General features: G+C 39.6%; 1 protein-coding gene and 1 pseudogene across 1 annotated transcript; one reads left to right on the top strand and one right to left on the bottom strand.

The window, feature by feature from the left end:
* The window catches only part of LOC131402958 (serine/threonine-protein phosphatase 4 regulatory subunit 2-like), a 51,255-nt pseudogene that overhangs the window by 16,744 nt on the left and 7,216 nt on the right, over nt 1-27,295 (top strand).
* Nucleotides 332-27,259, bottom strand: LOC131402960 (phosphatidylinositol 3,4,5-trisphosphate 3-phosphatase TPTE2-like). Its single transcript, XM_058537409.1, has 9 exons — nt 27,133-27,259; nt 26,942-27,030; nt 14,873-14,934; nt 13,240-13,320; nt 9,586-9,691; nt 6,591-6,682; nt 3,603-3,695; nt 2,230-2,300; nt 332-627 (listed from the first exon to the last, which is right to left on the bottom strand). Exons 1-9 carry the CDS (start codon nt 27,237-27,239, stop codon nt 498-500), a joined length of 831 nt encoding a protein of 276 aa, XP_058393392.1. The 5' UTR covers nt 27,240-27,259; the 3' UTR covers nt 332-497.

The raw sequence follows: 27,295 nt of genomic DNA, 5'->3' as shown, positions 1-27,295 counted from the left end.
TTTTTGGAAGTGGGTGGCCAGGTCCTTCCTCGTAGTCTGTCTTACTCTGGAAGCTCTGCTGAAACCTGTCCACCATGGGTGACCCTGCTGGTATTTGAGATACCGGTGGCACAACTTGCAGCATCACAGCAACACGCAGCCGCCACAGTATGACAACCGACACAGACGGATGGTGTGGTTCCCTGACCGGGAAACGAACCCAGGCCGCAGTGGTGAGCACACCGAATCTTAACCACGAGACCACCAGGGCTGGCTAACGTTCCTCTGCACCGTGTTCCAGGTTTGTCTCAACACGGATGAGAACTGTGTGTGAGGCATGCTCCGAAGAAGAAGAAAAAATTGCCACTGACATTTTATCTTTTATATATTTAATAGATTTCTTAAGACCATGTTTACATATATTTAAATGTATATCGAGAAGGATATAGGTTTATCAGCTCTGTAAACATGTAGCAGGGTTTGGGAAGAATTGATCTGTTCTGGAAGGGCTACTGTGTCTAGACGTCAGTTATGACTTCATCAGCTATGACTTCATCAAAACAGAACTCAACTGCAAAATCTGCACGGTAAATTTTCCATGTTTTTTTGTTGTGGGGATTGTCTAGTTCGCTTCTTGATAGATAAAGCCTAGAATAGAAAAAAAATCATTACATTTTATTTTAGGGCTGAGAGAAAAGCCGTGCAGCAGGGCACCCTCGTTTGAGCTTTAAGACAGACTTGCCATGACTAGTCTCGGCCCTTTTCTGTATCTTACATTTCTCAGAGCCAACTCTCCCACTTTCTCTAGTGAGACGCAGAATATCTTCATCCTCAGTAACAACATGTCACTGATTCTTGTAACATTGGCTTTAATGGAGTTGATGACATCTGGGTTTAATAAAATAAATTTCTATGTGACAGAAATCAGCCAGAGAGACTAGATGTGTATTAAAACCCAGTAGTAAAATACTGAGTGTCTTTTAAATGATAAAGTTGGCATTTTCAGCCAATTAAGAATCTTGTAACTAATAAAAGCAGCTTTCCCAAGTAGTATGGAAATTTAAATGTTAAATCTTTAGAAACATAAAAGTGAGAAAAATCATCTAGTTTGTTGCCTCTCCAGTATGAATGTGGTGTTTTAAAGGAGAAAAGCGTGTTCCTAGCAAGAACCACTCTTGAGGAGGAGCATCAAGTGAAGTTCTACCCAGATGTCCATTTGAGGGACTTTGCTGGTGTTAAGAGTCCAAGTTTATTGTTTGCAGCCATCTAGGGTTAAAATTCGTAACAATTTTCCATCAAATCCAAAGTTCACTCTATCAAAATCCATTCAATGTGTGTGTGTTATAAGTGTGTAGGCCAGATGTTCAATTGACTGTTGCCTTACTGGGCTTGAGGTGTGATTAAATGCAGGTCAGATGTGAAGAAAAGGCTAGGCTTGTATGTAGTGTAGAACTATCAATTCATGCCACATACGATCACAACCATTTCTTCAAAACTCACCTGCACAATCTTTTGAATAGTATTTTTCCTTTTGTATTGGATGGCATGGCGATACCAATAATCTCAAATTTTTAGCACCACAGAACAAATACTCCTTAAAGTGGAGAACTTATAGACTCAGGAATGAGTTTTTGGATATGGTAGAATGTGCTTTGGAATAATCTTCAAATAAATTAATAATTACTTTTAAAAAAAGGTTTCCCAATTTAGTTATTAGAAAATCATTTTTAAATGGGAGACTTCTTTTACCTGTCTTCATTGATACTTATTGTGTCTTATAATTTCTGCCACTGATATAAATGTGTCAGTCAGCTTTTAAACTAGCTGAAGCCTCCCTAGATGACGCCTTACTTTGGGATAGAATGTGGTGGTGGCCATCACAGTAAATCAACACTCATCAGTAAATCAACACATACTGAGGACCTGCCATAGTCAAGGTACTGAGCAGACTCCTATTAAACTTCCATGGGAGGGATTTATTACCACACTCGAGATCTGATTATAATACGTTTTAACGTATAACGCAGTCCTGTGGTATAGACCTTGAGGATAATGCAACAGTGGGTCTCAAGAAGAGCCATATTTTTTAAATAACCAGATTAAGATGAGTAAGGCAGTGAAGAGTGGTGACGCGAGGATTTTTTGGTTTCTATAAATTGAGCTTATGGCAATCAGCAAAAGACTTGCCATTACACCTTACACAGACATTGAACATTAAACTGTTTCTACTGGGTTATATCATAGCCATACCTGTTATTTTTTATAAAAGATGTATGAAACCACAGGAAAAAGGGACACTTATCGTAGTAGTTAGGAATATGCTGAAAAGACATGGTTAAAAAAAAGGTTATTTTTCATACTAAAATTGATACCAAGAACTAATCATTCCAAAGGGATTAAAATTCCTTTATTCATTTATATATTTACCAAAGAATTGTAGCCATTAAATATGCAGCACTTACAGTCTATAACGTTATACTCAAGACACAAAGAAGGCTTTAAGAGACTGCTGTTCCTTTCTCTTGCTGTTTCTACCAAAATTTTCAAGGAAATCTATTTTTTCTATGATATTTATAAATTGAGACACTGGTCTTTTAATCTGGTTTAGATAGTGCTAAACAGAATCTACTAAGGATCTATGCTTATTTATGCCCAAATATACCCATTTCTACAAGGAGCTGCTGCATTGGATAATTAACCGTCATTCTTGATGATAGAAATACCTAAATTTTCTGAAAGTGCGCTCATCTCATGGCCCTTAAAAATCACAAAGGCCAGGTATTACCAATGTCACCTGGGCCAGTGCCCTTACACCAGTGTGTCTGCTTAGAGACCACTGACGGAGAATACAGACTGTTCCGTTATTCAAGGGGTAACCATTCCAATGTGGGAACTATCCAGGTCAGTTGCTTCAACACATTTACCACTTCATTACTTAACAGATTCTCCCCCAGCAGCAGATGAAGGAAGGCACAGAAAAAACAAGTTTTAAATTGATCAGCGTATTTACTTGTTGGCATTTCTGTTTGGTGATTTAATAGGAATATGAATTGAAACTATTGAGGCTTAGAAATTTATGTACAGAATAATGCTTATACATTTTATGACTCGTCAATATAAATTATACTCATTCAGAGTAATGACAGTGGCAGATATTCAGTTTTTCAGTAAATATTGGATTAAAAATACTATTTATAATGTATTATAAATTAATTCAGAGGAAAGTAAAATCTCCCTCCTGGTAAAGTATTTTGTAAATTATGGGGAGCAATGTGTTTTCATAACACAAAACAGAAACATGATCACTGCTATACAGTAAAACATACCTTTGTTGTTTTAACATCTTGGTTTCTGTATTTTTTCTTATTTGAAAGTTAATCCATGCAAGTTGTATAGAATTTAGAAAAAATAAATGAGCAAAAGAATTTTTAAATTACATATGCTCTTCTTTTAAAACAACTTTACAGATGTGACTTGTTGCTTTTCTTTTCTCCCCTCCCTGGCTAGGGGTTGACATCTCCTATCCTCTCCCTGTTGGGAATTGTAGCAAAGGAAATCCCAAACCAGCATCATTTAGAAGACCAGACAAGAATAAAGGCATAGGCTGTTTCTTGATTACTCACTGGCGAGAAAAATTTCACTTTGACATCCTCATAGAGAGGTGGACAGTCAAACAGACTAATTATTACTTTGTTTTCTCCGACTTCATGATCCACCTGTGAATGAATACATGGAATTCAGAACTATACACCTAGCTAATAAGGAGATAATAAGTGTAACAGTGAAGTTCATGTTCACTTATTGAGGCTTCCTGTATTTATCAAGTACTCTTGGTCTCATGGCCCAATCACTATATGTATAAATAAATGTTAATCATTATTTCTATAAAGTTGCAATACTGTTGTTTACATTTTAAAAAGCCCCACTTGTTTGAGGGTTATCGTAGGGCACTATTGAAAAGCAAGTATTCAATTTTCTATTAGAGTTTAACTAAGTAAACTTGACTGTTGAATGTGTGTCACCCGATTTTCATATATTAGGAATACCCTAAGAAGCTCAATTTTAAAGCCGACATTCACATTCAAAAAGCAATGCATAATTGCTCACGTTTTATCAAAAATGTGATTGCTGATGGGATCATAGGCCTCGTCCAGAGCAGACTACTGACTGGACTGACCAAAGACATGCCATGTTTCTGGCATGAGCGACTTTGAAGCTATACTGAATATTTCTGTTACTGGTTCACCCATGTATAATAGTGGCATCCACAGTGAGAAAGGTCTATGCTAGACCCTGTGAAAATACAAAGGTGCAGACTCAGTTGATGCTTCAGGGAGCTACACACATAAGGAACAAAGTAGAATGGCATATAATTACGTGTCAAGCTGTATGATGAAGTCTGAGTGTGCCGTTGTGTGCTTTGCGGGAGGTTAGCTGGAGGTATAGAATGAGAAAGCCTCACTAAGGAGGCAGAAATTGAGTTGGGCATGGAAGGACGTGTATAAATGAAGAAGAGCATTGAAAAGACAATCCAGTTCAGGCAGGGGGCAGTTGGGGGGGGGAGGGGGCACAAAGGGGAAGGGGGAGGAAAGACCAGCAAAAACAGGAATCAGAAATTAGTGTTGTGTTCCAAAGGCCAGAGGGGACGCAGTCTACCTGGAATGGAGCCTACAGGCCAGGTTACTGATGGAATAAGCTCATGTCTGATCGGGCTGGATCTCGAGAGTTCAAGAGGTGGGGAAATAAGAACAAAGTTGTTGAAGAATATGGTGGGGCATTTCCTCTATGACAAAGTGGCCTGATAATTATCACATGTAACATTTATTTAGTGATTAATAGCTCACAGAGCAACGTCACATATATTATGTGATTTAATCCTTGCCACACTTGAGATGTAATCTTGATTTTATAGATAAGAATACTGAGCCACAAAGATACTAACTGGCTTTGACCACGGGCACACAGTGTGTCGTCTCCTCTACCTATAGCTTTTCACCAGGAGAGCAGTATTTCAGGATGCACGTTGCAGGACTCCTTATACTGCATTGTATAAGGAGAAGGAAAAGGTAAGGAGATGGTTGTAGAAATCTAGGCATGAGCAAATGAGGTCCTGGACTAGGTAGTGGCAATGGGAACAGAAAAGAAGGGAGTGAGTGAAGAGAGATTTCAAAGGTATAATCAGCAGGAATTGGTGACCAACCGAATATAGAGGGCCAAGGCAAAGAGAGAATCCAAGATAATACCAAATGTGAAGGCCTGAGTGAGAGAATGCTGGTGCCGTTTGCAGAAGCAGAGGAAAAGCTCATTTGATAAATATGGATTGACAAGTGTGTCTGAATTGTTGGGGCAGAGACTGTCCCTGTTGTAGCTCCGGTGTCTATCACACAGTGGGTGCTCTAAATATGTGTTGAGTGAATGAAAGAAAAAAGTAGAGTTTAAAGCAGGGGGATGGATGAGCAGAACCAGTAACAGAATATGCACAGAGATGGGAACAGCAAGCCAAGGGTCAGGCCTGGGTGAGTGCCCTCATGTAGGGGGCCAAAAAGAAGGGAAAGGAATGGTGTTGGAGAGGTAGTAGTAGAACTAGAGACAAAAGCCTGAGAGAGAATTTTAAAAGTTAATTTTTCTTAGACCCACGAAGGAAGCTTTCTTATTGCTTCCGAGAAGGTCTGGAGTCTTAGGCATTGCTTTACATGTAACAAAACATTGAGTATCAGGTCCTATTGCTTTGGGTAGAGATTCCTCCGCAATCCAGACACTCGTGCATTGTTTCTCACAGTGCAGTCCCATGGGACATCTGGGTTAGAATCACTTGGGACATTGCTAAGTCTAGAGATTCCTGGGCCCCATTCCAGATTTCCTGAATCATACTTTTGGGGTACAACCTAGGAATCTGCATCTTACAAGCTCTTAGGTGATTTTCTCGCACACTACAATTTCAGAATCAGCGCCATACAATAAAATGACGAAGAAGAAGAGTATATGGCTAAAAATGACCAGATACGTGAATTTAAAACTCTGATAGATTCCTGGGAGCATGCTTGGCATTTAGGGAAAAGTGAAAGGCAATGCAACACTCTGAACTGAAAATATGTTCTGGAAAATGCCCTGAAAAAACTGTTTTGAACAATGAGTTTAATTTACCTCTGACTAGGGACACCCAGTTGGATGGTAATCAGAAAGCAACCTGGGGCCGGCCCCGTGGCTTAGCGGTTAGGTGCGCGCACTCCGCTGCTGGCGGCCTGGGTTCGGATCCCGGGCGCGCACCAACGCACCGCTTCTCCGGCCATGCTGAGGCCGCGTCCCACATACAGCAACTAGAAGGATGTGCAGCTATGACATACAACTACCTACTGGGGCTTTGGGGAAAAAAAAATGGAGGAGGATTGGCAATAGATGTTAGCTCAGAGCCAGTCTTAGCAAAAAGAGGAGGAATAGCGTGGATGTTAACTCAGGGCTGATCTTCCTCACAAAAAAAAGAAAGAAAGGAAAAAAAGAAAGCAACCTGGCCTGTCTTTGTGGTGAGCAACGGTTTGGGAAGGTCAACATGCTGATTTGACATTGAGACTGAGACAAACACCAGAATTTTCAGTTCATGTGCTTTCTCTTACCCTGCAGTTTATGTGAGCAGCAGAGACAAAGACAATCCTTCGCTCCATTGTTATTTGTACTTTTAGATCATTTCCATTGCCATTTCCAACACCTGAATGAAATGAAAAAGTTAGGCTGGTTAGAGCAAAGACCAAAATGTCTCACCAATTAACATTATGGATCAAAAAGACAAAAGATTATCCCAGCTAACAGCATGTCCATACTGAAACATTTGGGACTGCATCGATTTTGTCTTTGAAAGACAAGACTTCAAGCCCAATTCTGTCTCCTAAAGCAGAATTTAGAAGGCTGGAGAAAAAAAGAGACATATAGTTCAGCTTCTAAGACTTAGAATCTCATCGTTTCATCTTTCTAGGAAAAAAAATAGGAAAGGTGACTTTGCAACCTTCCTTGTTAACATGTTGCTTGCTTCAGACTTCTAATCATGATGTTTCTTAACAAGAGTGTAAGTTCCTCTTGCCCTAGTTTAAGTCCAGTTCCTAGCACAGCCTCTATGAAAATATAGGATAGCTGTATCCAAACATTCCTGCTGTGGTCAGTGTATATTTACAGACAAATGGTTTCTTGCCCCTTTTGCAATTCCAATGACCCGCTTCCTTTAGCATTTCGTCAAAGGGCTGGATTCTCAAAGCTCCAATTAATTTTTATTGCTTTCCTTTCAACCATGCATATTTCATTTAACTATGCACAGAATTAGGGCCGGCCCCGTGGCTTAGCGGTTAAGTGCCCGCGCTCCGCTACTGGAGGCCCGGGTTCGGATCCTGGGCGCGCACCGACGCACCGCTTCTCCGGCCATGCTGAGGCCACGTCCCACAGACAGCAACAAGAAGGATGTGCAGCTATGACATACAACTATCTACTGGGGCTTTGGGGAAACAAAAAAGGAGGAGGATTGGCAATAGATGTTAGCTCAGAGCCGGTCTTCCTCAGCAAAAAGAGGAGGATTAGCATGGATGTTAGCTCAGGGCTGATCTTCCTCAAAAAAAAAAAAAAAAACTCCATTAGACTAAATGCCTGTCTGCCTGTATGGAATAGTTTACTACTCACAGAGGTTTGTACAGATACTGTTATCCCCAATGTTAACAAAGAAGAGACTGGGGCAGAGTGTACACTCAGGTACAATCCAGGCTCTCACGCCATCCAGATGGTTTATAGTTGGCTTTAAATTCCTTAGAGGAAGAAACTGCTCCAACAGCCCACTGTGCTGCCTCTCACACTGTAGAGTGAGGCAGTCCAGCAGGCTGTGGGGGCCACTAAGGGTGGAGAGGAGGGGGAGCAAGGTGACGCTGACCCCTAACTTCTACCAGGCAGCCCCCTGCTGGGACAGGCTGTGCTTCTAGGCTCTGCCTGCACAATGCTTGCTTGAAAATTTAGACCCAGATTTCCCGCAGAAACAATGCTACTGGGTTGAAGTTTGTTTTCAGAAGCCAGAAACCTATGTAATCTGTTTGTGGTAATCCACTAAAATTCCTCACCATCAACAAGAGGTGGTGGTGATATGGGTGTGTGTGTGTGTGTGTGTGTGTGTGTGTGGAGGGGGCATGTAAGTAGTTTGAAAAAAGCATTTTATATTTTAACTAACAATCATAATTTATTTTTTTGACTATGCAGTTTATATTAAAAGATTCTTTCATTTCTGAATAATTGGACGAAATGTTTCAAAAGTATACATCTAGATCTTATTTTGGGTGACTCCTCAGAAGGCTATAAACACTGTGCTGTCTGGGCAGATACCAATGCTCTGGCACCATTCCACCCAGGAGAGGTCCCGCACTCAGCACATCCTCATGGTCCACAATCTGGCTGGTGCTTTAGGGATCAGAAGCATCGCCCCTGCTGCACCTCTGGCAGTGAGAGTGAGGCCCCATCCCCTCCCTGCAGAGACATCCCTTCTTTCCCACCTCCCCGAGGGTGAGCTGTGCAGGCAAGAGAGGTGAGTGAGAGAGAAATAGAGACACGGGACTTGAGGCCAGTTCCTCTCCCCTCCCTCCTTTCTTTTCTTTCTCAGGTCCCAGAGATGGACGATCTGACCAACTTTCCTGCCTCCCTGGGCGGTGGTAGATCCCAGTCTCTCTCCATCATTCCAGAAGCAGGCAAACATCAGCTCTTTTGAAGTTTATAAAGATTTTTACTCCTGGTAATAACTGCTAACAGGGGGCTGAAAGGCACCCCACAGAGCTCAGGTTTCTCTCAACCCTTTCCATGTTCACGTAGATTCAGGTAGGGAAGACCTAAGCGCTGTGCCCGCAAGAAGCATTCCTTGACCCCCAGGACGGGCAGGGCCCAGCCTCTGTGTGCTCCCAACACTGTGGTCAGCTCTTTGTCTATGTACTCACTCCCCTCCTCTGCTTACCACCCAGGGACTCCTTCAGGGCAGAGAAACACTAGCATGGGGCTGGCCCAAAGCAGATATTCGGTAGTTATTTGTAAAAGGGATATGTGGCAACAAAATTCATTTGCTGTTTGGGTATTTAAGACATCCTGATGGAGTTGCTAGGGGTGAGGGAGCTACAGGTGGAGGACGGAGGGGAAAGGGAGAGACCAGGGTGATGAGAAAAAAAGAGTCTCTGAAAGGAGTAGGTGAGAAGATGGTAGGGATGCCCCTGCCAAGACGATCCCCAAACTAGAGGTGGGTGAGAGAGAAGTGGTCTCCAGGGCTCACGGGCCCTTCCTCTTCTGCATCAGAGGTTCCACTCTGAAAAGTCCACCTGGGCTGAGGCCAGAGGAGCAATGGGAACAGGAGAAAAAGGAAATGGATGGACCCCTCAAACTGGTGACGGGAGAGGAAAGGAGAGGACATCTAAGGGTTGGTAATATGGCCACAGCACTGCTGGGCCAATGGGAAATTCCAGAGGGAGGGGTTCATGTGTGAGGATACATAAAAAGACAGCGGTGAGTTGGGACTGCCTGTATATAACTATGAGGAAAGCCCTCCTGAATAGTAAGAACACCGGCCCTCCTGCCCAATTCTCAAATTATACGTAAAGCACTTACCACGAATTGAATAAATAACAATTTTTTTTATCTTGACGATTTTCCTTGGAGGAAGATTCAAATTGTAGATATTTTTCACATCTGCAAAATATCCAACATATCTACTCTGCAAAACAACAGAAGCCTCAGTTTAAGTGGAGATGAAAAGCCTAAAGTCAGCATTCCTGATTTATTTTTTATATAGAACTTGTTAAGGAGAGTAATTAATGAAGGAAACATTTATTGGATGCCATTATATGACTAGGCATTTTTATATCTGTTGCCTCACGACTGAATATCAACCTTAGAAAAAGATACTGAATGAAGAATGAAGTGCTGTGGGGAAGTAACAAGAGAGGAGCCAGGTGTTGCTTACAGGCTGCTGTGACTGAGAGGTCAACTAACCAGAACCAACAAACCAGCTGCAACAACATCACCACGAGATGCAGCTAACTGCAGCTGTGCAAAAGGTCGATCCGAGGGTAGAAGCTTAGCTGTGACTGAGTTAAAGGAAGGTTTGTGGTTTGCTGGAGAGCAGCCTCGTAAGCATGAGCGAACTGCAGACCTGAACACTCGAGAGGAAGATCTCTCCAGGACAGTAGTCGATACATATTCTTCTCTCGTCCCTGCCAGCTGAGTTCCTTCATCTTCCATTTCCCCAATTCTATTTTTGCAAGGAAGCCCTGTCCTTTCAGTCTAGCTCTTCTCCTATGGCAAGCGGCTCAGAAGGGCTCTCCTTGAATCTTGCTTTAAGAAGTTGAAGAGTTCTGGTACCGAATCAACAGGACTTAAAAGTGCACAGACTCTTCTGCAGCCAAGGGGAATTGTTAATCCAATTAACTGCCATACTTTCCATTGGAAAGGGCCAGTCAAGGGAAAGGCTCCTGCAATTTCTTAACTCAAGGGTGGAGGAAATGTAGTCTGTAGAATGGCCCACAATGCAGCGTCAGAATGTGATGGTATCTGAGAATTACCTCCCCACATGGAGGGAACTCTGTCCCGGGGCCTTGCCAACACAGCTGGCAAACCTGAGGCCGAGTCCTTGTATTGGTCTCCCAGTGAATCAGAAAAGATTCAGTTGTAGCCTAGGGAGTGCTGGTTCTGGACCAAAGTTAGAGAAACTGTGCATGACTACAGAAGAAATGGGGAAGGGAAGCTGTACAGGGGAGGCCCTGAAGAAGTTACATCTAACGTCCCCTTGGCTTCTGCCACTAGATTCTCGACTTCCCGCTAGAGGTTGTCACCCACCACGGCCCTCAAGCTGCTCTTACTCCCACTCTTCCTTCTCCTTCAGCCTAAAACAACAGGGGCTTGTAACACAAGTTAATAAAGCCAGCATCCACTTAGTAAGCACTCACTACAAACAAAGCAGATACTATGAGAGGCGCTTTGGGATGCCAAGGGTGGAAAGGTGGGTAAGACATGGGCCTTGTCTGCAAAAGGGGTAGAGAAGTCACTGCTTCACATGGCTAGAGAATAATGTAAAGTCACTTAGTCCCTAAAAGAAACACAAAGGGCTACAAGAACTGAAAAAGAAAGCGACTACTTCAGGCTAGGAAGAGAAAAGGACCCCAGAGAAAGGGGCCCACAGGAGCAATAGCATGTGGGTACAAAGTGGTGACAGGCTGAGAAACAGGAAACGGTCCAAGTGTGTTAAAGCGTGGACATGTGAATGCACACTGTGGAAGAAGCGTTTGGAAAAATCAAATACCAGAAGACCTCGAGGGTCTGATTAAAACATTTATACTTGTGTACAACTGGGATACACAACTATGCACTGGGGCTTTGGGAGAGAAAAAAAGAACTCTGTGTTAAGAAGGCTGAAAGACAGGCAATCAATCAACTGTCAAAAGATGTAAGGGCAGTGTAAGCTTCAGGAAGTTTAAAAAAAGAAAAAATTTTATATTTGTTCCCATTGGCAGTGGGGAGCCATTACGGATTTCGAACATGGAAATGGCATGGTCAGAGCTGGGCTTCAGTAGGTTCATGTATTACTTTTAGCCAACGGCTTATTACTAGCTTTTTTTTCTTCTTTTTTTTGCTTGGGTGTGGCAGAAAAGGATCAGTGGATAAGGCTGAGTTCTTTTGCCCCAAACTCAAGGTCTAGAGCCAGCAGTTACAGACTAAGGCCAAGGTTACCTATTGAGCTTCCATCACTTCATTCAAAGAAAACTTTCATCTGCAGCCACATCCACATCTACTTAAGAATTCCCAACCAACTCTCACTTTGGTTGGAGGGGCAATATAGAAAAGGCAAAATAGATGAGATGCTGTGCACAGGATGGGAAATAATGGGCTTCAGAGTCTGACAGATCTGGATTTGAGTTCTTGGTTCAAAAAATTTATTTCCCTGAACTTCAATGTCCCAATCTGTAAAATGGGAATCATGATGGTGCCCACTCATGGAGTTATTGAGAGTGTTAAATGAGATAATGAATGTAAAGCCCTTAGCATGGTTCCACAAAGTCTAGTATATTTAAACTCTATAGGATAAATGTCCTGGTTTCTGCAATAAACAAATTTCAAGGAATAAAAAAGAGAGGTGGGAAACCTATAAACTAAAAGACACTTAAGAGACAAAGCAACCCAATGAAATGTGTAGTCCTTCTTTGGACCCTGATTGAAATAAACTAAATTAAAAAAAAATATTTTTAAGATAATTATGGAAATTTAAACATGGACTAGACATTTGATATTTGGTATTATTAAGGTATAATATTTTTAAATATGATAAATGGTTTTAAGGGTTTTTTTCAACAACCCAAGTCTTTGTTAGATGTCACACTAAAATATTTGTGGGGTAAAATGATCTAATATCTGGGATTTCCTTCAAAATAATCCGGGTGTAGAGAAAGAGTGGAGAGTGGGTGTGTGTGTGAGGAGAATGGGGAGGGAATGGACGAAGCATGGTTGGCTACGTGATGAAATGATTGTTGAAGCAGTGACGTGACTGTAAGGAGATTTACTGTATGACTGTTTTGACTTTTTATGTTTGAAAACGTCCATAATAAAATGTTTTTGAAAGGAAAAAATAGGGTAATAGCATAGATTTCACATGGGTTGTCTGAGTATTAAATGAGCTAATATATGTGAAAGTACAATAGTGTCTGGCATAAAATAGGTTTTTGAAAAATGTTAATTCCCCCTTTTCTTTCTCTTTCAAAATACAGCCTCCCCGTGTCTCGCTCGCTCTCTCGCGCTCTCTCGCTCTCTCTCTCACATACACACACACACACACACACACACACACACACACACACACACACACGTGCACTTGCGATGTTCTGCATGGGCTGAACTGCCCTAGTAGGGGTTTGTGAAAGACTCAGTTGCTCTTTGCAGGGAATAATAGGCTGATGACTTTAGTTATCTTCAGGGGTCTGGAACCTTAGGAACTGGACCTTCCTAGTTTGGGAAGGGAATCGACTCCTGAACTCTGCAAACAATAACCAATATAAAGTGGAAAGCAGGATGCTCTGGGGAGAACTCAGTGCTTCCAAAGTACAGGTGCGCCACACTCATGTCTCTCGGCCCCTGGGCGGGATCCGGGCCTGTCACAGGGCACCCGAGTGCTGCCACCTGATCACCAAAGGAGGAGAGTCTAAATGAAACCAGGTAATCGGCGCCCATCTAACCCGATTCCTCCAAGAACCCCTTTCTTTAAAAGACACTTACCTGGGAAGGGGTCTCTATCCCTTGAAATTTAGAGCTGGTGGTTTTATCTGTTCGTCGTTCTCCAAAATAATAAAGGCTGTCCTACAGAAAAGGGGAGAATACAATCACGGTTCATTTGTACTTTCCTTTCCTATATAAGGCATTCTTAAGGTTTCCGAGGCACATTATTTCCTTAAGTCGGCGGTCTTTGGGCAGAGGCTACCCAATATAACAAAATGAACAAAGCCACATCAAGGCCTGCTCTCATTCAAAGCTTCACAAAGACATGGAATTTTAGAGCTGGAAAGACCTTAGAGATCATCTGGTCCTTCTTCCTACCTTTCCATTTTACAAATGGAGAAGATTGAGACCAAAAGAAAAGCAAGTGACCTGTCATGGAGACGTGTGCCGCCAGTTAGAGGGAGCACAGGCCTGGGGCACAGGGCTCTGGCTCTCAGTCAAGGGCTCTGGATCAATGGCTTTCAAACTTTTTATTTTTAAAGCTGCAGTCCACATTAATAAACCTAGGAGTCCACATTAATAAACACACACACACACACACACACACACACACACACACCTGAAACAAAAGCTTCACAAAATAATACCATTTGGTATTTTCTATTCTAATCTATTTTGTTTTACTAAAAAACATGCAAGTCACAACCCAACAAGTTGATTTACAGCTCACTGATACACCGTGATCCATAGTTGGAAAACATTGTCCTAGAACAGCCGTGTCATAACCTGCGTGTCTGAATCAGGAACAGGAGACGGTGGAGTCAGAGTGCCGGCACTGTGCACAGCCTCCAGCTCCTCTTCCTGCACTGCAGGCCAAGCGAGGAGCAGAGCTGCCGGGAGCGGGTCCTCTAGTGGTACCTTCTCAGCAAGATCACGGCAGAAAAAAGACTGACAACCCTACTTAAAGAAGTAGAAACAGCCCACCCTGTCTTCTCAGAAATTTCCAGAGGGCACAGACCCCAGCTATATTGACTATGCAAAGATAATAACATTCAGGAGAGACTTTGTTCTAAGTTGAAAAATGATACCTTTTATCTACCTAGCACTTCTGAGGATGTCTAAGGTCCTCTGGAGAACTTACCTTAACCATCTTGATATTATTCTTGTGAGGAAGGAGGAATTCCCGTAATTGTTGGGAGCAGGAGCAGGGCTGGGACTAGGTGAGGCGAGTAAAGCATCTAGGTTGCTGAGTACTTTTGCAATTGCATAACTTGACCTTTCTCATCTCACATTAATCCTGTCCCTATTGAGTTCTGTTTTTATTTAAAATGTTGATATTGTATACATCATGGATTTCTTGCACTAACTTTGATTTTTAAAAATATCGCACTAGAATATTATTTATCTTAATTTCTAAGATTTTTGGCATTGCCTTACATTTTGTGCCCGAGGGGAGTGTCTCACTGACATCACCCTAGTCTTGGCTCAGAGTAAGAGGTACCTAGGTCAGCTACTGACCAGTCTAAGTTAAGCAAGGATGTATTAAAACCAAGCTTCCTAATAACTACCTCTCCCATTACAATTTCATTAAGTACCATGGCTCAAAGGATCATCTTAACATCCTACCAGTGAGGCTTCAGAACTAGCAAATTCAATCAGCATAAGACAGAGTTTGTAGTAACATCTTTCATACCTCTGCAGTTACAAACACTTCACTGGCAATAAGGCAGGCACAAACCATAGTTCCTGTGCGTCCTAGAAAAGAAAAGTAGTTAGTTCATGAACCATTGTTCATGGTAGTACTTGGTATAAAAATACTCTCAGAAATATTCACAGTTCATCTTGGACTGATTTTCTTTCATTCTGCAAGTGCTTGTTCAAAATATTTCAATTCAGAAATAGCCAAAGCTGTTTCACCGCTCAGAGGTTCTACCTGGAATTCTGCCCTAACTGTGTGCATGAACGCACGTGTGTGTGCGTATCCTGTTCTTGAGTCACCACTGCTGGGGCCTGCAGTAATTGGCAGAGGCAATCAGTTCTGCTCTAGGGCTCTGAAGCTAAAGAGTTACCTACCAGTTAAGAGCTAATCACACACCCTGTTTATCTAACATCAATAAAAGTACCTGTAAAAGGCAAAACATGGTCAGAACCCAAAACACCATCTTGTATTTGAATACCCATTATTCCTTACATTTTAGTTAGAGTTTTTAAGTGTGTTACAAAACATATATGAAAGTAAAAAGGACAGTATAATGAACCCCCGTGTACCTGTTCCCCAGATTCTATAATTATCATATCATATTGCTGTACTTGTTTAATTTCTATTTCCTCTTCCCTTCCTTCTTGCTTCTCTCTCTCTCTCCTCCTTTCTCTTTCCTCCGTAGCATTGTAAAGCAAACCCTTGATTTCATGTCCTTTCATCCTCAGTTTCTTATGTTTTATTCCAATATATATTTTTGTCCTACTATACAAAATTCGAGCTAAAAAATTATGTTGCTTCTTTTATTTAGACAATGATCTGTAGCTTTTGTCTTAGCCAGTATATGCTGAACTTATTTTATGTAATTCCAAACTTAGCCTTCTACCTTGAGATGCACTCTATTTTCTAGTCCATCTTTTTTTTTATTGGACCACTAAAGTTATTTTGCAGCCCATAGGTTGAAAAACACTATTTTAAGCCAAGTACTTCCAAACAGGACTTTGTACTACCCTGTGCTATTACAAATAAAAGCCTCTTGCTAAACGGAGCTACTGACCGTTAATGACCTGGCTGTCAGTTGTATAGACTGTTAATATTTCAATTTTGGAGGACATCTCTGGTCTCTATAAGTCTGATATTTTCCCATTTGAAAAAAACTTTTTCAGCTTCACGTCCTTGTGGCTATGGATAAGTACAACCACAGCCATAGTAGATGCTCTCTCATCCAGTCAAGTCATGTACAGCAGGGAATCATAAAAATGATACATACTTGGCTTCAATATTGTATTTTCACTTAAAACATAAATGTACATTCATTCACTACACTTCTGATATTAGACAAAGGTTTTAACTTTTTAAGTATGAGTCCCCCCAGTTGGCGTTCTTTCTTGGAAAGGCCAGGCTCATGGTATAAACCATTGCCTCATCTATATTTCTAGTTTCAGATTCTTTAGAGCAACCTAGGTCCAGAATCCTTCTAGATTTTACTACTGGAATTTTTCTCCCAATGTTTTACATTAGTCTTACTTGCATTTAATTCAGCTGCAATTTTGGTTGTAGGCACTCAACTTCATTGAATCTTCTTGAAACATTCAACTTAGGTTTCATAAAATTGTAACTCTTTCTGTTCACTCCGACATTTTACAGATCTACATAATATTTGATTACTTGACGTAAGCATAATAACAAGTAGAACTGGCAGATACTGGTGGAAGCAGAAACACATAGCCATACTAAAAAGAAGCTCACTAGCTACAAGTTTTCAACAGGCCAATGGACACCAATAGGTGTGTTCATGGTGGGAATGGAGAACATCAGATAATCTACCAAGTTAGTCAGATGGAAGTCATAAGAGAGCTTTTGTTATCCTGAAGTCAGCAGAAGCATCTTGCACCTCTAAATATAGCACAATTCTTGGCTTTCATAATGCTAATAACTAACGTTTGGGTCATGCTTTACAGATCTCGTATAATCTTTACAACAACTCTGTGAGGTAAATAACCCAGCATAAAGAAACTGAGAAACTGAGGTTCTGTAAGTTTAAGAAACTTTCACATAGTCAAATAGCAAGATATCTTAACGCCAGCTTATATGACCTTTTACAACAATCCTTAAACTGTATTCTTTCTCAAGTTGTGTCCATCACCCTTCCTCACAATACAGATCTTATACTTCAAATTCTTGAATCTACAAGCAGAGCACTGAGGTAATTTTCCAGACACCAAGAGTGGTAGCTGTGTGTGTGTGTGTCCCTTAGAGTTGTTTAAAGCACTTAAAAATGTAACTGAAACAATTTCTTCTTCAAGATATTCAGACCAAAATAGGCTTTTGTCAGTTTGACTGCCTTATTTGATACAATGAATGTCTCAAATGAAGATGAACTTTGTAGCATCCTTTAAAAGACTTTGAAAGAGCTAGAGACGCTTAAATATTCACTCCTATTATTTAAATAAAAATATGCTCATTGCATATCTACTAGAAAAAGACTCAGGAAAGATAAGTCTGCTGCTAAAAACTGATAGCATACAGTTGAAGGATAACAATAATGGCCAGTATTATTGAGCCATCGACACTTCTTGCCAGATGGATAATTTTCATATTTCATTTAATCTCTACAATAGGACTCTGAGGTTGGAACTGTCATCATCCACATTATACATATTAGAAAACTAAAGCATTGAGAGTTTAAGTAATTCACTCTGCCACACAATTATTTAATGGCATAGTTGGGATTTAAACCCAGATATTTTATTTCAAAGCCTGTGCTTTTAATCATTATGTTCTGATAACTGCAACATTTCAATTTTCTTTTTTACTTGTCAGTCTTTCAAATAGGAAAAAAATTCCAATTGAAAAGGATAGACTAAACATTAGTAAAAGACATCTATAAAAGACAGCTGAAGAATCTGAGAGAGAGTTCTCAGTTCATTCTAGTCCTTGGGCCCAGTGGAATTCTATTCCAGAAAACTTAGAATTCCTGACTGGATAAACTTGCAAAAGAGATTCCCCAGCATCACTAGTTATTCCCCATGGTGGAGAACAGGAGAGGTGTGGGTAGCCTAGAGCTGATTTCATTTCCTGCTTTGAAAACCAGGAGGTGGTGCATTTCCCAGATTGTAAGCCAGTAACCTTGGTATCAGTTGAGGGAGAAATTTTAACACAAATATACTTGAAAGGATTGGTTGCATACACATAGATCAAGGAAAGCCATGATCACTCAAGCTCAATGTGAATTTTCTAGGCTCTGGTGGATTTATTTCATTTACTTCTTTGATACTCTCTTGGTACTCTTTATACCCTACCTTCCCTGCACACCTGTACTCTCAGGGTACTCCTCGTGTGACATCTCTGCTCAAATGTCTTTGTATGGGTAAGACCTTCCTTGGCCATCTACATATCAATTAGCAACCTCTCTCCCACTTCATATTCTCCTTATTTTTATTTTTTCAATTGCACGTATCACCATCTAATACATATATTTTTTCTCTGTAAACAATAGACTGTGGTCTCCATGGGAGAAGTGCACGTGTCTGCTTTGTACACTGTCACATAAATGCATCTAGACAGCATCTGGTGTTCAATGCATGAATGAACGAATATATCTGCCCTTTCAATTTATCATGTCATCCGGTCCCATGACCACTCATTTTTCTCATTTTGTTTTCACTTCCTCAACCCCCTAGAAGCATGATGGACAATTTCACTGTTGGTTTTACCAATACTGCATAACATTGCCAATAACATTGCCACTCTCGCTTCTGGGTCCTTTTGCTGTACCCATTCTGTACAAACCTAATACTGGGTCAATTTGGGCACCCACTTCCTGCATTCCTAGACCAGAGATGCAGAGACACCAGAGATGCAGAGACACCAGAGATGCAGAGAACTGCTGGAGAAAAATCACACAACTTTTCATATTGGTAATAATATCAATTAATGGTGTACCTTCCCACTGACTCTGAGTTTGTGTCTTCATTTCTTTCTTCACAGAGGCGAGACCTCCCATAACTTGTTGCCTCCCAGTGCCCCCTACAATCTTCCTGTGACTATGTCTATTCCTGTGACTACACCTCTTCCCTTGAATCTCATTGGTGAGGAGTTTCTCCTCTTCATTTAGCCAAATCCTCCACTTGGGCTCTGGACCCCATCCTCTTCTCTCAACTCAGGGTTTTGACTTTATTAGTCCCCATTCTTCTGTATCTTCAACCTCTCCCTCTCTCTGACCCTTTCCCTTGGCAAATAAACACATTCAGGTCCCCCCCGCCGTGTCTTATAAACAACACTCTCTATCAGCCCCAAATGCCCAAACACCTAACTTCTCTCTGTCCTTTTGCAGCCAAGCTGCTTGAGTCCCTAGTCTACACTTGCTATCGCCACTTCCTCCTCATTAATGATTCTGGTGCTGGCTATCTTTAGACCCCATTTTAATAATTATAAGAGCTACCATTTATTCACTGTTTACTATTTACCAGGTGGTCTACTACACAGTTTAATATGCATTACCTCATTTTAGTTTCTTAACAATCGTCTCAGGTAGGTATTACAATTCCCAGTTTACAGATGGGAAAACTGAGGTTTTGTTTTGTTTTTTTAAGTTTATTTATTTATTTTTTTGTGTGAGGAAGATCAGCCCTAAGCTAACATCCATGCTAATCCTCCTCTTTTTGCTGAGGTAGACCGGCTCCGAGCTAACATCTATTGCCAATCCTCCTCCTTTTTTTCCCTAAAGCCCCAGTAGATAGTTGTATGTCATAGTTGCACATCCTTCTAGTTGCTGTATGTGGGACGTGGCCTCAGCGTGGCCGGACAAGCAGCGCGTTGGTGCGTGCCCGGGATCCGAACCCGGGCTGCCAGTAGCGGAGCGTGCGCACTTAACCGCTAAGCCACGGGGCCGGCCTGAAAACTGAGGTCTTGAATGGTTATCTAACTCACCCAAGTGGTTAGCAACGGTCCTAGGATTTAAATTCAGACAGTTTAATGCTAACTATCCCACTATTACCAACTGCATAATGATATGCACACTTTGAGGAACACCATTCTGTAGCATTTACAAGTTTATTATGGCTTTCCGATTTTATTTCCAAATGCTTTCTTACATAACCATTTTTTTCTTTTTATCCTTTTACAGTAATATCACAGTAGATATGTACAAGTTTACGAAATCAATCCATTTATCTAGCTTAGTCTTGAACTTCTTTATGTCCCGCTAATATGACTGCCTTTTCCAGTCACCTGCAGGCTTGCTTGACTCCTCTGGATTTTTCAATATTTTTTCACTGTACCCTGGATCACTGTTTTTGGAGTTTCCTTTGCTGGACCTTTTTTTTTCTTTTTGCTTCATTTCAGGTATTTTGTTATTTATCTGGCAAATCTGGCAAGGAGGTTTCTGTTCTACCATTTTCCCATAAAGGACACAAAAATATTCTAAGAAATTCTAAAGAGTTTTCTTTACAAGCATACTGAGAATATTAAATCTGAGTATTATTTGCATTAGAGTTCAATAAATCTAACAAAGATGATTGAAAGTTCTGTTTCTAAATCAAGATGATGATTTGAGCACCAACGGTAGACTGAAAAACTTCCACCTCTATAGCAAACATGTGGAAATGATAGAGAAAAAACATGGCTGAACTCAATAATGAAAAGGCAAGGAAAACACAGAGGATCAGAAATGGAGAGAGGAATCAAACTGGTAGGTAGGAGGTGAAGCCAAGAAACCTCAAAATAAACTATTAGAGGAAAAAGAAAAGGGTGAGAGGATCCACAGAATGCAGGAAAAGAGATAAAAAGAAGCACAGAAAAATTGTGGTAAATATAAAACACGTAATTGAATGCCACAGATAAGTCCAAATATGTCAGCAATCACAATAAATACATTGAAAATGGAGCTACTAAGGCTGCATTTTTAATGATGCAGGTATATGCTGTTTCAAGAGACAGACCTAAACCAAAATGACACAGAAAGGTTGAACATAAAATCATGACAAATTTATAGCAGAAAGAATCCATTCAGAAGATATAATAATCATGTATTTGCATGCACCTCACAACACACTGTGAAATATAGAGAGCAAGAGTTGACAGAATAAAAAGAAGAAACCAACACATGAAATAGTTGATATAAAGAAAGAAATAGTAAAAAAGATAAGAAATAGTAAATATAAAGATTTGAGTAATATAATTAATAAGATTGATTTAATGGATAGATAGAGGCCCCTGCTCAAGAAAATTAGAGAATATACATTATTTTCTAGGTATGAGATTTCTAGTTATAGTTTTAAATGGATCCTACATTACACCACAAAGAAAGTGTCAACAAATTCCAAAGACCCAATATCATCGTGCAGAAAAGAGTTAACACAGCAGGCCTGAGACTGCTATCCATAGGCTTGCTTGCAAGTTTTGCCTTGGCTGGCATCTGGGAAATTGGAATTTGGGAGGATTCCCACCATTCCCAGATAAGACTGGCTCACTGTGCCTAAACCGTTTATGAAACAATATGGTTTATGCTGAACACCTGCTTTTCTTCTGAGAGTCTGGAATTTCAGCGCATGCCAGGGAGAAGGTGTCTGTGTGACCAGCCCCCAATGAAAACCTTGGGCACTAGGTCTCTAATGAGCTTTCCTGATCTCACGTGTGTTGTCACAACTCAGTGCTGAAGGCATTAATCACATCCTGTGTGACTCCACTGATGAAGACCCCTGGAAGTCTGTGCCTGGTTTCTTCTGGACTTTGCCCCAAGCGCCTTTTATCTTTGCTCATTTTGCTTTGTATCCTTTCACTGTAATCAATCATAGCCATGAATATGACTATGTGCTGAGTCCCGTGAGTCCTCTGGAGAATCACTGAGTCTGGGGGTGGGTCTTGGGGGCCTCTGACACAGCTGGTGGTAGAAGTGGGATTCACTAAAATGACCCTGACTCGCTGCAATATGGCAAAAGCATTGTTTGGGAAAAGGAAGGATGAAGGGATGGTACGACAAATCTGTGGTGCCTGAGTGGTTGTGGAGTTACCAGTGGTGTGATACAGCAGCTCAGGTGCTGTTGTGAGACGGAGAAGTTGCCTATGGAAGTAAAAATGATGGATCCAACCATATGAGAGTTGGCTTGCTGGCTCCCCTAGCAGATTTTGGCTGTGCTGGCTAAAGTGAGGAAAACATGCAACCCAGGTGATGCCCTTGGTTTTTATTCCCTCCTCCAAGTGGAAGGAGAAAGGGCCAAACATTCCTAAAAGTGAGCTTTGAGTGGGCCAAAAATGTTAAAAGTTTGCACTGCTCTTTTCTCCAAGTTGAAGGAAAAATGGTTAGATCAGTTCCCAGCGTGAACCAAAGCTTTAGATAAACCAGAGGGAAAAGAATAAAAGGCAAAAACTCTACAGTCATTACTGAGCAATCATATAGATTGGTGCTTCTCAAATTTCAAGGTGTATGAGTCATCTGAGGATTGTATTAAAATGCAGATTCTCATTCAGTAGGTCTGTGGCGGTTATGAGATTCTCCTTTTCTAAATGGCTCCTAGTTGATGCTAATGCCGCTAGTCCACGGACCTCACTTTGATTCTAGATCACTATCTCTGAACAAATACAATGAAAAATCAATAAGAAAACTAGGGCTAAAACTCCTAAGCACTAGGGAATTTAAAATAAATAATTTCTAAATAATCCAGATGTTTAAAAATCACTTCTACATAATCTCTGTGTTAAAAAAAATCAGGTAATTTTTAGGAGAATTATTTTTATGAGAATTAGTAGAATAATCATAAATTATTCAAAACTAAATGACAACAAAAGCAGTACCTATAAGACAACTGGAAGTTAGCTAAAGCAGTATTAACAGGAAAATACATAGACTTTAAATACATAGATCACAAAGCTAAGAAATTAAAATTTAATTAGTTAAATTTTCAATTCAAGAAAGTAGTAAAAGAAAATAAGTATACTCAAAACAAGCAGAACAAAATTGAATCTAGCAATTTATTAAAAAAGAATACAGCACAACAAAATTGTGTTTATTCCAGGAATACAAGGTTGGTTTACCATTTGATAATCAGTCAACATAATCAACCAGCTTAATAGAATAAAGGTGAAAAAGCATATTATCATCTTAAAGACTCAGAAAAAGCTTCCAATAAAATTCAACATCCACTCATGTTAAAAACTCTTAGCAAATTAAAGGAATTTCTTAATCTGATAAAGAGTATCTAAAAAGCAAACACATTCACACGCAGGCACACACAAAACCCTAAAGTAATTGACGAGACGTTGTTGAAAGCCTTTCCTTTGACAGCAGGAACAGAACAAGGATGGCTACTATCACCACTTCTAATTCAACACTGTACCAAAGGTTCTAGCCAGGGCTGGGGGAAAAAAAGAATTGAAAGGAAAAAAAAATACAGTTCGTTATTTTCACATGATGTAATCCTGTGCCGTAAATCCCAAAGAATTTACAGATAAATTAGTAGAATTAATAAGAGAGTTTAATGAAGCTGCTGATTGCAAAATGAATAAAATCAACTGCATTTAAAGCAACAATAAAAAACATTTAGAAAATAAAAATTTTAAAGGGCTATCATTCATAATAGTATCAAAAATAACAAATACCCAGGAATAAATCTAATGAGAAACATACACAGAAAATGAAAAAACATTGTAAAGAGAGATTAAAGAAGACCTAACCAAATGAGGGGATATCTCCATTTATGGATTGGAAGAGACAGTATTGTAAAGATTTCGATTCTCCTCAATCTACAGATTCAATATAATTCCAAACAAAATTCCATCAGGCGTGTGTGTGCGTGTGTGTGTGTGTGTGTGTGTGTGTGTGTGTAACTTGACAAGGTGATTCTCTATTTATGTGGAAATGTAGATGGCCTAAAAAACCCAAACAATTGTGAAGAACAACAAGATGGATGGATTTCCTTGACTGTAAATCAAGACTTATTAGAAAGCAATTTGTGTTACTGGCACACAGGTAGATGAAAGAGCAATGAACAGAATAGAAAGTTCAGAAACAGATCCATGTCCCGCAGAGCAGTAAAGAAATGAAAGTCTTTCCAATTAGTGTGCTGAAACAATCAGAGAGCCATATGGAAAAACACGAAACTTGACCTCTTCCTAACACCACACACAAAAATCAACTCCAAATGGAACAAACCTTCTGTAAGATAATATAAGAGAATGTCTTTTTAAACTCAGGGAAAGATTTCTTAATTCGGACACAAAAACACTATCTTTATAAAAAGAAAGAATAATATACATTGACTATGTTAGAATGAAGAACTTCTGTTAACCAAAAAATACTCGTGAGAGAGAGAAAAGGTAAGTTACAGAACAGAAAACCTTTCTTGCAATACGTATAACAAACAACAGAGTTGAAATCGAGAATAAAGAACTCCTACAAGTCAACTGGAAAAAATCAAACAATCCAGGAGAAAAAATGGACAAGGAAATTAAACAGATACTTCACAAAAAAGGATATCCAAGTGGCTAATAAACCTATGAAAAAGCTGTCTCAGTTTCATTATTATTCTGTAATAATCATAGAAATGCAAATGAAAGCCATAATGAGACACAACTACACATCCACCCAATGGCTAAAAATAAAAACGACTGAGAACTCCAAAGTATTGGTGAAGCGTGGAGCACTTGGAACTTTTACAAATGTCAGTTGAGTGTAAATCGGTACAACTGTTTTGGAAAACAAATGATATCATCTATCAAAGTTCAAGATTCATTATCCTAAGACACAACAATTTTAGTTCATATACTCAACAGAAATGTGGGCACATGTGCAACAAGAAGCGAGTATTTCATAGCAGCATTATTTATAATAGTAAAAACTGGAAACAATCCAAATGTAATAGGAAAAAAACCCTTCCATTTGCAGTATTTAACAAAAGATATGCAAGACCATCATGAAGAAAAGTATAAAATATTATTGAAAGACAGACAAGATGGTTCAAATAAACAGAAAAAAAACCCATGTACAACTCAATATTGCAAAGTTGTCAGTTCTTTATCAAATTAATCTATAAATTCAATCAGTTCCAATAAAAATCCTAAATGTATATTATTGTAGAACTTAATAAAATGATTCTAAAATTAAGTGTAAGAAAAGCCAAGACAATTCTGTCTTTATCAAGACATATAAAGCCATAAAAATTACAATAGCATGATATAGAGAACTCAGAAACAGTCCCAAACATTTATGGAAACTTGATAAGTGACTGAGAAGGGATTACAAATCAATGGGGAATAAATGAGCATGCAATAGATGGTGTTAGGACAACTTCCAACCATATGAAAAAAACACCTCCCTCTCCAAATTCTAATTAAAGACCTAAATGTAAAAAATGAAACTTTAATATTTTATATTAGAATATCTTCACTATCTCAGAGTATGGGTGGGTTTTTTTTTTTTTTTTTTCCTGCAGGGAAAGATTCACCCTGAGTTAACATCTGTTGCCAATCTTCCTTTTTTTTTTTTTCTCCCCAAAGCCCCAGTACATAGTTATATATCCTAGTTGTTAAGTCATTCTAGGTCTTATATGTGAGCCACCACCAAAGCATGGCAACTGACAGAGGGGTGGTGTGGTTCCGAGAACCAGAAGTGGACCTGGGCTGCCGAAGCAGTGAGCGCCGAACTTGAACCACTAGGCCATCAGGGCTGGCTCTGGATTTCTTAAACATGACAAAAAAAGCATGAACCACACACACACACACACACACACACTCGACTGATAAATTTCACTACATTCAAAATTACAAACTTCTATGTGACAAAATAAATCATAATAAAATTTAAAAGACAACACAGTGGGAGGAGATATTTATAGTATAAACTACTAACAAAAAATGAGCATTCAGATTATTTAAAGAAGTCCTATAAATCAATAAATATTTTGACTATCATGATACTACTGGTAACACGGAGGCACTAACCAACAAGAAGAGAGGAAAACCAATACGAATGAAAACTTGGAAAAAGAGGCTGCTCTGGTGCACACCAGCTGAATACCAGCCCTCCAAAGAGTCTTAAAGGAAAATCAATGAAAGACGTGAACATAGAATAATGTTAAGACCTCTCTCAGAAAAAAGAAAAAGATTAAATTTGAAATGAATGTTTTGCTTCAAGCAGGGAATTAGCTTTAATGAAAAGAAAACTGAAGCCAATTGCTTGAATTATAATACTTTAGGTTGACCCATGTGAAATGGCCATTTTTATAAGTAAAAGATAGTCAAAAACTGGCAATTCCATGTGGTTCAACCACTGTATTCTTCATTTATCCATGGTATTGTAAATTGCCAATATATACAGAATACTTCAACCTGTGGAGCTGAAGACAGAACTTGCCTACTCACGAATGGGCTTGAAACTCATTTTCAAGTAACACTAAAACTTGATTCTACTCAATTATATAAGCCAGTTTTAAAGAGTGGTGTTTTCCTGGAATTCAATATAAAAAGCCATTTTATAGCTCACCAAAAACATAATTCTTTGTTTGTCAAAAATTGTGAGATATGCTTAGATGATTATTAAAAGTTTGAAGCTGAATGAGAGAAAATCTAACTCAACTTAAATTGGCTGGATTTAGAAACGGCTTTTTTTTTTCATTTTACCGCCGCAAAGTCAGCTTCTTTGTATCATTACACTATAGGAATTCCAGCATAATTTTGGGTTTTTGAAATAGCATCACTATTGACTCCCTTAACCTTAAAAGGCTCTCGCAAAATTTAAGAATAATCTTAAATAGAGTAAAAGGGCTCGGACAGTAAACACCGCTTGTATTTCGACAGATTATTTTAGCAAATCAAAAATGAAGAAACCCAAATAGTCAATAAACAAGGGAAAATACGCTCAACATTGCTCAGTTCTTTTATTCCTATTTTCTTCCTTCCTTCCTCCCCCTCTCCTCCCTCTTTCCTTCCCTTCCTTCATTCTTGAAGCTAATAATAAAAAATGTTAACAACTATTAATACTGATTAATAGCAGTATGTATCTCGGTCTTGCACTTTAACATATGTTTCAAATTTCTTAAGAAAAAGAGAAAAGAAAAATGTTTTTACCTTTGCCGCCTTTGCAATGAATCGCTACAATGTTCTCTGTATCTTGAGCCAGCCACTCAACTACTTCCTTCGCAAGTTGCAGCATCTCACTGATTTCAAATGTAAGATTTTTAGTTGAATTAAAATACTTCAAAAAAATCAAGCTCAATTTATTTAGCCCTCTTCTGACAGGCAACTTGGAGAAAACTTACTTCAGAGTGGGGACATTGTGGTCGTCAATCATGACTCGATGGACCCTATGGTGGAAGTGCTCAGGATCATAAGCTTTCTCACCTAAAATAAATGATATATAGGTCATATTTCTATACCTAATAAACACAGTAAATGATCAAGCTATGAATAAGTTATACTTTT

The sequence above is a fragment of the Diceros bicornis genome, unplaced genomic scaffold, assembly GCF_020826845.1.
Source record: "Diceros bicornis minor isolate mBicDic1 unplaced genomic scaffold, mDicBic1.mat.cur scaffold_396_ctg1, whole genome shotgun sequence".
Taxonomy (NCBI): Eukaryota; Metazoa; Chordata; class Mammalia; order Perissodactyla; family Rhinocerotidae; genus Diceros; species Diceros bicornis.
This window is presented reverse-complemented; position numbering and strand designations above follow the sequence as displayed.

Bases quoted from the DNA above. Each gene is read 5' to 3' on its own strand.
- LOC131402960 (XM_058537409.1), bottom strand. From the start codon at position 27,239: ATGACCTATATATCATTTATTTTAGGTGAGAAAGCTTATGATCCTGAG. The intron at 14,935-26,941 runs GTAAAAACATTT...TTTCTTTTCTAG, and splicing joins TCATTGCAAAGGCGGCAAAG to GACGCACAGGAACTATGGTT. The intron at 628-2,229 runs GTATGGCTATGA...TTTCTATTCTAG, and splicing joins TCTTTTATAAAAAATAACAG to GCTTTATCTATCAAGAAGCG.